The sequence below is a fragment of the Pteropus alecto genome, unplaced genomic scaffold, assembly GCF_000325575.1.
Source record: "Pteropus alecto unplaced genomic scaffold, ASM32557v1 scaffold14, whole genome shotgun sequence".
Lineage (NCBI taxonomy): Eukaryota > Metazoa > Chordata > Mammalia > Chiroptera > Pteropodidae > Pteropus > Pteropus alecto.
The window spans coordinates 13,202,690-13,214,608 of NW_006436810.1; the positions used below are offsets into that span (position 1 = coordinate 13,202,690).

At 32.8% G+C, this 11,919-nt stretch overlaps 1 protein-coding gene across 1 annotated transcript in view; it reads left to right on the top strand.

The window, feature by feature from the left end:
- Nucleotides 1–11,919, top strand: part of CCDC102B (coiled-coil domain containing 102B) — a 171,012-nt gene that overhangs the window by 155,276 nt on the left and 3,817 nt on the right. The window contains exon 8 of the mRNA XM_025048125.1: nucleotides 1,353–1,536. Coding sequence (XP_024903893.1) covers nucleotides 1,353–1,536 — 184 coding nt within the window. The remainder of the gene's footprint in view (nucleotides 1–1,352; nucleotides 1,537–11,919) is intronic.

The window sequence follows — 11,919 nt, forward strand, 5'->3', positions numbered from 1 at the left end:
TTTTTTGGTATGGAGAGAGCAGGAGTTTCTGTCAGAACGTGTCAGGACCTGACTGCCCCATTTGAGCGTGACCTGGGTCTTTCGTTTCCCTTTCTGTGGTTCTGTTCCACACGGGCCCCTCCTTCATTTGCTGTCTGTCCTCCTTTAATTTCTCTTTGCCCGTATTTCAGAAGTGTGTGCATCTTGTTGGCAGCTCTTACATCATCAAATGAATGGTTTCCACTTTCCATCTTTGCTCTCTACCATTTTCTGCCAAATTCTCTCCTCCTGCTTTGACAGGAACTCTTGGCAAGGAAGAAAAATAATATGAACTACTTTAGGATCTATGGCATGAATAGTTGACTTCGGACCCTACCTGTTAAAGGTTTTCTGCTTGGCCCTGGTTGTGGTACGCCTTATACCACAATTTCTATACTATCTATACTATACAGTGCATAACCAATACAGAATAATTGATAATAAAACAGTATATAATACATTATCTTAAAAATAAATACAAAAAATATCATTTAATGTGCAGAATAATCTCATTTCTAGGACTTTCCCTGTGGCTTCTACAGCGGATTAGATCAGCAGACATACATTACTAAAGAATATTAACAGCTCTCTAAAAAGGAATCAAACAGAAAAATACCCATTCTTTCTTCTACTCAGTTTCCACCATTGAAAATTAAAATTTCAGACCCCTCTTGGTAACAGAAGTATAATGTGAGCCAGATATAAACCATGCAAAAAGAAAAAGTTGATGTAATTGACTGGAATAATATAGCTTTTTTTAGGCCAACATTTCCAACATATTACTATTATCAATATCCAATAAATATAAAAAATGAATGGAATGCTATTCCTTGCTCATGGATTGGAAAAATTAATATTGTTAAAATGCCCATACAACCCAAAGCAATGTACAGATTCAGTGCAACTCCTATAAAAATTCCAATAGCATTTTTCACAGAAATAGAAATATAATCACCCTAAAATCACCCTAAAATAAAACCACCCTAAAATTTTTATAGAATCATAAAAGGCTCTGACTAGCCAAAGCAATCCTAAGAAAGAACAAAACTGGAGGCTGAGCACTTTCTGATTTCAAATTATATTACAAAGCTATAGTAATCAAAACAGCATATTGGCATAAAAACAGACACATAGATCAGTGGAACAAAACAGCCCAGAAATAAACCCACACCTATATAATCAATTAATTTAAAACAAAGGAGCCAAGAACATATAATGAGGAAAAGACAGTCTCTTTGATAAATGGCTTTGGGAAAATTGGGCATGCCGAAGAATGAAACTGGTTGAACTCAAAATGGCTGAAATATTTGAATATAAGTCCTGACACTGTGAAGCTCCTAGAAGAAAACATAGGTGGTAAGCTCTTTGACATTGGAAGTCCTGACACCGTGAAGCTCCTAGAAGAAAACATAGATGGCAAGCTATTTGACATTGGTTTTGGCACTGAAATTTTGGATCTCAAAGGCAACAATAGCAAAGATTTTGCATCAAATGAAAAAGCTCTGCATAGCAAAGAGTGTCTGTCACCAACAAATGAAAAGGTTACTTACTAAATGGGAGATAGTATTTGCAAATCACATCTGATATAGGGTTAATATGCAAACTATAAAAACTCACACAACTCAATAGCAAAAAACACAAGCAATCCAATTTACAAATGGGCAGAAGATCTGAATAACATGTTTTCAAAGAAATACAGATGGCCAACCGACACACAAAAAGATACTCAACATCACTAATCATCAGCGAAGATGCAAATCAAAAGCACAATGTGATGTCACCTCATACAAGTTAGAATGGCTATTATCAAAAAGACAAGAACTAGGACGTGTTGGTGAGGATGCAGAGAGAACCTCCTGCACTATTAGTGGGAATGTAAATTGGTGCAGCCTCTGTGGAAATCATTACGGAGAATCCTCAAAACATTAAAAATAGAACTCCCATATGAGCCAGCAATTCCACTTCTGGTTATTTATCCAAAGGAAACAAAAACACTAATTAGAAAAGGTATCTGCCACCTCATGTTCATTGCAGCATTTTATACAATAGTCAAGATGTGGAAAACAAACTTAGTGTCTATTGATGGATGAATGGATACAGAAAGTGTATGTATATATATATACACACACTATAGAATATATTTAGCCATAAAAAATAAAATCTTACTACTTGGGATGACATGGATAGACTTTAAGGGCATTATTCTAAGTGAAATAAGTCAGAGAAGGTCAAATACTGTATGATCTCACATGTGGAATTTAAAAAAAGAAGAAAAGAAAAAACAAGCTCAAAGAACAGATTGCTGGTTGCCAGAAGTTGGACTGGTTGGTGGAGGGTGGGCCAAATGGGTGAGTGGTCAAAAAGTACCAACTTCCAGTTATCAAGTAAATAAGTCCTGAGGATGTAATGCACAGCATGAAGTTAGCAATACTATATTGCATGTTCGGAAGTTGCTAAGAGAGTAAATATTAAAAGTTCTCTTCACAAGAAAAGAAACAGTTTTATAACTATGTATGGTGACGAATGTCAACTAGACTTATATGGTGATCATTTTGCAGTATGTACAATTATTGAATCACTATGCTATACACCGGAAGCTAATATATGTCCATTAATCATCTCATTTTTAGACTTTATAAAGCTATCTATTTAGACTATATAAAGCTATCTATTTAGACTATATAAAGCTATCTATTTAGACTATATAAAGCTATCTATTTAGACTATATAAAGCTATCTATTTAAACAGGTTATAATTTGAAAAAGAGAAGAGCAAAAAATGAAGTCAATATCTATTCCAGATACACTTGATTAATTTAATCGTTTTCTGACATATTAGTTGTAGGCCTTTCTAATAGGAAGACACACATTTTTAAATCTCGTATGTGTATAATGAATTGTGACCATTCGAAATAGCTTCATTTTACCTTCTTTTGCATAAGGCAGGCTTTATTGAAGGGAGCTTGGTCTAATTTCGGTGTCAATTCTAGCAGTTACCATTATTTGATCTTGGACAAATTACTTAACTTCTTTAAAAAATGTAATACTACAGATATTATGGTTGCAATGGAGATTGGAAATAGCATAAGAACTAACATAGTCCCTGGCATTTACTTTATAATTAATGTAATAAAAGTTCTCCTTACATCACGAAACCTTCAATAAATTATGAATAGACGATATCAAGATAAAACTTGACAAATGGCTTATTGACATGAGTAGTCTCTGGGAAAATATAATGAAGTAATAGAAATTACTTGTCATCTAATTATTGAGCCAGTGAAAGTATCTTCACACATATCAACTTTCATAATCTTCATAATAATTCTTTAAAAATTATTTCTGTTTAGAAATATCTTATGAAGGACTTTATTTACGCTTCCTTCTCTCTGTGTTTTATTTATGTGGAATGAAAGTCTTTGGGTCAATAATTACTGAACATAAGAATATATCTTTGGATATATTATTATAGGTTTTTCCCTTATTTCCTGTTGACAAGGCATTTTCACCAATACTAAATGGATATTGCTAAGATATAAAGTAAAAATGTATTTTCCCTGAACTATTCTATGATTCAGCTGACTTTTGCCTAACTTAAGAACTCGGGGAGTGAGAGATGGGAGTGACAATCTGATTGTTTGTGTCTGAGGAATTTATTAGCTATGACTACCACTTAAAATTTTATGTTCCTTTATTTTTCATTTTTTCAATGAACTTTATTGCAGTAAGGTTGGTTAATAACATTATATAAATTTCAGGTGGTCAATTCTATAACACATCATCTGTATATTGCATTATATGTTCACTTCCCAAAGCCTAGTCTCCTCCCATCACCATCTATGATCCTTTATTATTATTATTTTGTCTTCTTCTGGAACTCTTACAGCCACAAGTTAAAAATACCCACCGTTGGTCTCTTATGCTTTGTCTTTAGTGGCCTTCTCAATTCTGAGCATGTAAGTGAATTCCGTGGTTACTTATATTTACATTAAAAAATATCAGTCCTAACACTGTTCTAATTGTTTTATTGTTACCAGTAACTTTCTGGAATATCCGTTTTCTGAAAAAAGAAATACGATGCGTGTCAGTAGCATTTTACATTACATTGCTTACAAATCTTAGATGCAGAATTACCATTTAAATTTGAGTTACTCAGGTTTAATTGTTTCCCATTTCATCATCAAATTTTATAACATTCAGACATTATAAGCCAATTTGGTAAGTTGTACCGTTCGTGATCAGTTTTAGAGATACCTTAAAATTTCTGATTTGTAATAAAATATGTTTTTTTATAGATTAATTTTATTGATACAACTCTCTTAAAAATATACATCATTCAGAGGGTTTTTAGAGTCATTAAGGCATTTGTGAAAAAGCGTATTCTGAAACCCCTATTATTTTTACAAAGCATGTTACTATCAAACTTATTTTCTATTTTTTAATCAAAGCTGTAAATACACATATTTTATAGAATCAACTCTTTCTACAAGGTTTGTTGACATAAATTGCATTTACTATTATTGGCATATTACTTGCTCTTTTTAGTCTTTTCTTCTAAGCTCTAACTGATATGGTTTCCAGCCTCCACTTTTTACATTATCTACTGATTTCCCACTGTAGAAGGTAACAGTTTAATTCTCTACTTCGCCACACACACACACACACACACGCACACGCACACGCACACGCACACGCACACGCACACGCACACACTTTCATCCCTGAATACCACTTTCCTCTCAATACAGTTTCATCGAAAATTTGTTATTTCACTATTTAGAGTTTATATTAATGGCTACATAAAAAAGTCAGACTTGACCCATGTACTCAGCTCCGATAATTTCCCTTTCCCGTGAATCTCGAATTTGATTCGCTTTTTCATTTCTCTGTTTCTCCGCACAGTGAGACCAGGGCTCACTGTTTGGCTCCATGTCTGTCTAGCATTTTGAAAAATTCCTGCAGTGAGAAATCCGGGCTGAGGATGTATGTCTCACCTCGTGTGTTTTTCCTTCTCTTAAAATTCATAGCCTTCTCTTAAAATCTATACCATAGTCCAGTGCTTTTAAATGTGTTTTTATACATTTTGCCCCATTTTGATCATTGTTTACAGCAGTTGGGTAAGTCCAATACCAGTTTTTGTCATCTACTTCAGCCACTCCCTAATGAATCAGAAAAGAATTCTCCCTTTAACTTTATACCTTCTTTCCTGCTACTCTTCTGGTCTAGATTACCATCGTCTCTTCTCTGGATTTCTACGCTAGCTTTCAGCTCAGATGTCCAGTTCCAGCACATGCTCTGCATTAAAGAGGTGTTGTAGAAACACGATTTATATTATGTCACTCTCCAAGTGAAAACTTTTTAATAGCGTCTCAAACTTCGAATAAATATTTGAACTCCTTACAATGACCTATAAAACTTGGGATGATGTAAGCCTACTAAATGGTTGTCTCCACTCTTCCCTGTTCCTTCTTTATGCTTCAGCAGCATGGATTTTTTTTTTTTTTAATTTCCTGAAACTGCAGAGTTCTACCCTTAGCTTTGCTTTAGCCCCATCTATTTTTTTATGGCTCCAACTTATGTTCATCATTCTTCCCCTGATTTCTTTCTCTTGTTTTAGGTAACAGCTTAAATGTTACTTCCTCAGTGGGCATTCCCCGAGCACCGAGAACTTGACCCTTAATCTCACAGCACCTGCCGTTTTAGTTCATGTCTCAAACCAAAATACAACATCCTACTTGTTGTATTAGACAAGTACATACTTTTGTCTAATATCCATATTTGCTACCAGACGGAAACATCATGAGGCTAAGGATTGTGTCTTTATTTTTAATTTACCGCTCTGTGCCTAGTGCTCTACGTGATATGTGGTAATATAATAGGTGTGAAATAGATGTCCACTGAATTTATAAAGAAATAAAGGAGTTGTAAAAATCAACATTTGGAGGCTTAATAGAGAATTGAAATTTGCAAATAATCTTAGAGAACTAGAACTGGAAGAAACTATAAAGATCACGAATCCAATCATCACATGGTTGTAATAATCCCTCTGATAGCATCAGCTGCACTTAAATCGTTCCAGTGTTAGGGAACTCACTATTTCACGAGGAAGTCTATTCTATTTTCAGACACTTTCTATTTAAAATTATCGTTCTTATATTGGATTGTTTTACTTAGAATCATATGGCAATAGTTCTCTCGCTTTCCCAAAAGAATTCTGAAAACAGTGATACATACATTTTCTTTCCTTTTGTGATTCCTTCTGAAATTAAACCCCTCAAAGATATAATTAAAAATGAAAATTATTCTTACATTTTATTGAATGGTAAAGAATGACATTCCATTTTGGAATGCTTCGTCATCATTGGAATTCTTTAAGCTACATATTGGATCAATTTCTTTATCCCTGTACACATTAAATACCCATATTTGCATGCACCACGAATATGAAATTCTGATTTTCAGCCAAATGAAAATAATAGATTAAAAAGACAAATTTATATAAACAAGCCTTCTATTTTATATAAAGAAGCCTTCTGTTTTAGCTAACATTAAGAAAGATACATCAAAAAATTAAATTGTTACAGTGTTTATGGTCCCATTATCTTATTATCAAAAAGGAAAGGAAAATCTTTGTGTGTATATGTATGCATTACAATAACCGTTTTGAATGAGAAGATTCATATGTAACATGGAGCATTCACCCACTTTATCTCAGTGTGTGTGTATAATTTAGAAATATATATATATTACATATATATACACACACACACACACATTATCTCAGAATTGTAACACGATCAAATGAGAAAATGTATTTGAAAACATTTTTTAAAATTTTTAAGTATTCTCATACTGTCCTTTGTAATCATAAATAATTCCAAAGAATTGGTAAATATATATTTTCAAATAAATAAAATGAAAAACCACTCAGAGATACAGCTATATGTTTTTACATGCATGAAGCAATTTACAAAACTGAATTATTCTGTTATTGTGGTTCTTTGGTTCCTCCTTCTGAATCATTTTCATCACCGCTATTCTTTGGAATATAGAGGTTTGCTCCCACAGTGACCTACTTTCTTTTTGCCATTCTTTGTGACTATATGAGACATTTCTAAAATTGCATTAGCGTTTATAGGTCACTCTGATACCATTAAATGAGTTATTGTTTCAACACAAAAAATTACATTTTCAAAATTGCTGCCTGTAGAGCATCATTAATCTAGGAAAACAGAAGCATTTGGTGGTCCAATTACATATCTGACCCTTCTGAGATTCTGGCTGAATAAAAATATAAACCAAATGTGATATAATGATATTTTAGACATTATACTAAAATCTAATAGGATAAATCATTTTTATATTCATATATAAAATGATTGACACAAGAATATGTAAGCAATCCTTGTCAAGACAATACTATGAGATTATGCATCGATTGTCCTTTCTCTGCTCTAAACTAGCAGTAAGAAGTAACACCTATTTTTAAAAAGTCACTAAAGAAACATAGCAAGGTTTAGTGGTACAAATAAAACTCTCCATTGTCCAGAAAAAACAACACAAACACAAAACAACAGTGTGGCTGCAGTCACGGGTTTCACTGACTCTGCCCAAATGTGGGCCATAGGGCCTGGGAGTATGACTCAGAGTGGCAAGGACCAAAACCACCCTACATAATGCAGAGTGGAGGGAGGGAGAAAAGACATTCGTGACAAGCACAGAATCCCCAAAATGTCTCATTAAGCCAAAAGCCTGTTTTCAAAATTGATCAAGAAAGAGGAAACACACCTGTGACTTTAAAAAGTTTAAAAACAGAATGTAACTCCATTTATAGTTGATATTTATAAAATATAAAGATTATAGAAACTTACATTAAAATGATCAATTTAGATCTTTAAAATTTTCTAGAAAATAATTTTCTGTACTCCATAAAAAAGTAGAAGGGAGACCCGATAGAACAATTATCATTAAATAATTTGCTCAAGTATCAAATTCCTTATTTCTCCTTGAAACATATAAACCAAGTTTTATAGCTGTTTTGCAGGTGAGTTTTATCAACGCCTTAAACATTTAAAAATGTATTTTAGAAAAGTTCAAAAGAGCACATTTCCTAACATGTTATTCGATAGTCAACTATTGAAACTTAAGCTCAATGAAAATAAGAGAATTATAGATCGATCTTTGATTATAGGTGAAAAATCCTAAGTGATAATCTTGGCAAATGGAATCTAGGAGTGTTATATTCATCACGACTATATGGTGTTTATTCTCAGAATTCAAGGAAGGTTTTCTATCGAAAATGCATTAATTTCTTTCACCACTACAATTGAGAAAAATAGTATGGTTATTATATGAAAATAAAACAATTTAAAAATATTAACCCTATTAATGATTAAAACTAGGAATGTAAGACTTTACCTACCTAGAATTTTTACTTGAAACTTATTAAATATCCTTCTTCACAGTAAAGTACTGAACCTCTCATCACATTCAGAACAGAAAACAACACCGATAGCCAGTAAACCTAGCTCATTGTTAGATTTTTACATAGAAATGTGTTTTAAAAAGTGAAAGCTGGGAATTTGATCTGCTTAAAGGAACACTTACCCATGGTTTTACCCACAGTGATTCCTGAAGAGAACTGGCCTTGAATTTAAGGGCCCCTGGTCTTCAGAAAAATCAGATGAAGCCAACTAAAAATTATGTAGAGTAATGAGACATTTAGATTCTTGATTGCTTTTCAATTCTAATATAAAATAAAGAAACCATTTATAACCAATTCTTCAAGGCATCTAGAATGTGAATTATTAAATTATAATCTGTTATGTTGAATATTTGTGAACATCTTTTAATTACATCGTATTGCCTTAATAGTAAGCCGAAACTCTGTAAATTTTTATTTAACTTTTCCCATAAATTCCACATGTTCTCTTTATTTTGAAAAGGCCTTTTGTGTGTAGATTTCTATTTCTTCTTACCTTAAGTTTTTTATCTTAGATATTTCCTTTTACCGTGCTCATAACTGTTTAATAACTTCAATTACAATTAGCTATTTCTACTAAAATTGCCAATTAGGAAAAAATACAGATTGTGTCAATGAACTATAATATTTCTGTTGATGATTTTTACATTTTAAGTGTTTATTATCTAATATTATGTTTATTTAGTATTACACTTTGGCATTTATCTAATATTATGTTTATTTAGTATTACACTTTGGCATTTATCCTACACAAATTCTCATTTCTGACCTTCACATCATTGATAAGCACGTTGGAGCTGGTGTTTTAAGAACCTTTGTGTAAAACAGTCATGTAGCTCTTTAAAGAACTGCAAAATGATCCCAGCGTTATCTCGGCCATGTCTGTAGAGAACACCATAGAATTCTGGCTATAAGACGTGCTTACAGGGTCAGATGTGAGGACCAAAATGTTGATTCAATCCCAGGTGACTTTCTAGTAGCACAGTTGATGTTCCTTGTCTCCTTCTGGTTATTAATTTTGGTGGTTAATCAGGTTTGTGACATATGCTATTGGTGGCCTCCAAAAGCAAAACCTGTGGTCACGTGACACTCAGCTTGCAAGAACAGGTCTTCCACTTTTAGAAATTCCCATTTTGAAGAATGTCGACATTAAGTAAAACGAAAGTGACCTAAGTTATATAGATAAATTTGCATGTGTGTCAGCAGGAGTTTGACGGAAGAGTTTGCATTTTTAACAGTCAGCAAAAATGAAAAATCTCAGCGACCCATACAAATAAGAATGTCCCCTTTTGTTGAAAATAATAACAAGCTCATAAATGCAAATGATTTGTGATATAACTCCCACAAAATTGTATTTCATTTATTTATTGCTCTATCTCTTTATAGAAAATGAAGTCAGCTAAATTATATTTGTGCCTCCTTTAGGTATTATAGAATTGCTGGTGTGAAAACAAAGAACAGAATGTGATGATGGGAGGGACAAAGGGAAGGTGGGAGGGAGGGAGGAGGGATTATTAAGTTGCTTTTATTTAGCTTCTTTAATATAGTAAAGTGAAGAATTAAAATCAACCTGTAAGTACTATTACATTTTCTGTATATGTTACACTCCATTCCATTAAATGCATCTGAAAACTCTACTCTTTTAAAGACAAATCGAGCCATGTTAGCTGCATTTGATTCAAATAAGTCTATTACCTCTGGGAAAATAAAAATAATACTTTCAGCTTTCTAAGTCATATAGTCAAAAATTAATTATAACCATAGAATGTAAAATTTAGGATTTTCCCGTAGAATTTGAAATTTAGTATTTTTATTAAAATATTAAATATCTAAATTGTTGGCTCAGCATGAATAAAATTTGCAGATGTAATTCCACAGACCCAAGAATTCCAACAAATATTTTTAATGAGGAACCGATAGGTGTCTGATGGTTTTTATTAGCGCCGGATTTGCCAATTAGATAAACATTAGTTAGGATACAAAGAGACTTTATCAAATTAGGATAGAACAACTTTTGGATGGCCAATTAATATTTCTTTTGAATTTCCAAAATTCTTCACTCATTCGTCATATATGGAAGAAATTTATTCAGACAGGAGATGAAATGTGAATTACATATGGGTACTTTCCTTGCTATAAAAATATTATACTCTTTCTAATATTGATAGTTAGAATTATATTTATCGTTTGAGAGAGTTTCAAACTTTGCTAGATTTTGATTGAATGTTTATGTGAGATATTTGGGATTCTGAAAACAGTCATTCATTTAGTTACCGAATGATCGATTACATCAGTCAACTCTAAAAGTGGAAATGAAATGGTCCTAAGTGGCTCGCCCTGCAAAGTTTTGCCTTTTCTTCTCCTATATTTATCCATGAAGAATCACTTCTAACGTTACCTCTGCAGACCAGCGCCTGCACCGGGCCCTAATAGTAGACAGGGGTCTTTGCCATTAGTCAGTCTGTGCCACTCAGCACGAAAGTTACTTGAAGCCATTAGCATTCCCTGCGGATTCTCCTTTCTCAGTGACCACTTTGCTTCTGATTTCACAGTGCCTGAAGCCATCAGCTCTTGAGCTGGTATGTTCTTTGCCTTTATAATCCAAACTTCTGTATCCCTATATCCAGCTCTACCTGCCTTACTCAGGATCATATAAAATATTTTCCTCTTTAAAAAACAAAGTTATTCTATTTTGCTCTGACGTTGCATTTCCCAGCTTACCGATTTGGCCATAAAAATATCTTTTTATAGATTTTCTAGCTTTCCCTTTTTACAGACTTTTTCAATGCTGCCTATCAAATATACTTAAGTCTTAGAATTATAAAATCTAAACTTGGCTAAACTGATATTGCCTTCTCTTACAATCCTAATTTTTTTTCTTTAACTTCCTTTCTTGCAAATCTCTTGGGTTACTCTTTAATTACTAATTACTACCCAGTTCCCCAACTACCATTTATATTAATTTAATAAACACTCCTACAGTGCATACTATGCACTGAGCACTATTTTAAGTACTGTGTTTTTAACACGGTATTGTATTTTAAGCATATATATTATGTGTATAACTCATTTCATCTGTTCTAAAATATCATGCAAAAGTTTTTTTCTCATCATAAAATCAGTTTGCTCATTCCAGAAATATTTGGAAAATATAAAAATATGCAAAGTAAAACACAGAAGTTATCTAGAAGCGAGAAATATGAATACCTTTTTGCTCAATTTTACATAGTTTTGTGAATGTATATGACTATGCTTGGGTTCACTTCGTGTACATATAGCATGTGTGTATATTGAGATGATCAAAATAGTGAAGAATTATATCACATTACTTTGTAATGAATTGTTCCAAGCAGATATTCACTCATTAAAGCCTAACATCAACCCTAAATTTATTTTCCCCATTTCATAAAGAAGGGGCT